The 641-nt window shown below is 27.3% G+C and overlaps 1 protein-coding gene across 1 annotated transcript; it reads right to left on the reverse strand.

The window, feature by feature from the left end:
• Nucleotides 1–6: 6 nt before the first annotated feature.
• LOC108757617 (uncharacterized) lies at nt 7–635 on the reverse strand (the record flags this gene model as incomplete). The annotated part of the gene is made up of 3 exons (XM_018502121.1): nt 490–635; nt 236–379; nt 7–151 (listed from the first exon to the last, which is right to left on the reverse strand). Coding segments are annotated over exons 1-3 (342 nt in total), but the record flags the coding sequence as incomplete, so codon positions are not given.
• Between the last annotated feature and the right edge of the window lie 6 nt (nt 636–641).

Raw genomic sequence — 641 nt, forward strand, 5'->3', positions numbered from 1 at the left:
TCTGGCAATTGCGTTCGTAACACGATGAATAATTCTGTGGGCACTAGTAGTGCTTACTCCAGCAAAATCACCTGCAGATATTATAAAAGATCCTGTTGCATAAAATCTTAATGTTAAGAGAAGTTGCTGCATTGGAGATATAGGATTATTTCTGCAAAAATAAATATTTATATTAATCAGTTATTAATAACTATATGATATAAGGATAATAAAATAATAATAAAGATATACATACCTGTTTGATCGAAATATTAATACTTCTTCTATGTGGTTTAATATTAGAAGAACGCTGTTTTTGTTTAGGCGAAATCTCATTTTAAATTCGATATCGTCCAAATCGTCAAAATAGTTCATGCGTTGTTTAAATCTTTTGGGTCTTCTGTCGATATATCCCGGTAAAAAATTTTTCATATATGAAATATACATAAATACATATAAATAACATGTATAAATATTTATAAACATATACAATATTATAAATGTTTTTACCGGATTATATCTTCATCGTCGTCAGATGATGATAAAATATTGTAATATGCCATAATACTTGTTTTTTTGTATATTCTATATCAAGAAGACAATGCACATAACCTTAAAATATTTCGTGTTAGCTTCTGCTTAAACGACGTTCAAACTTGTTA

The sequence above is a fragment of the Trachymyrmex cornetzi genome, unplaced genomic scaffold (assembly GCF_001594075.2).
Source record: "Trachymyrmex cornetzi isolate Tcor2-1 unplaced genomic scaffold, Tcor1.1 C3798782, whole genome shotgun sequence".
Taxonomy (NCBI): domain Eukaryota; kingdom Metazoa; phylum Arthropoda; class Insecta; order Hymenoptera; family Formicidae; genus Trachymyrmex; species Trachymyrmex cornetzi.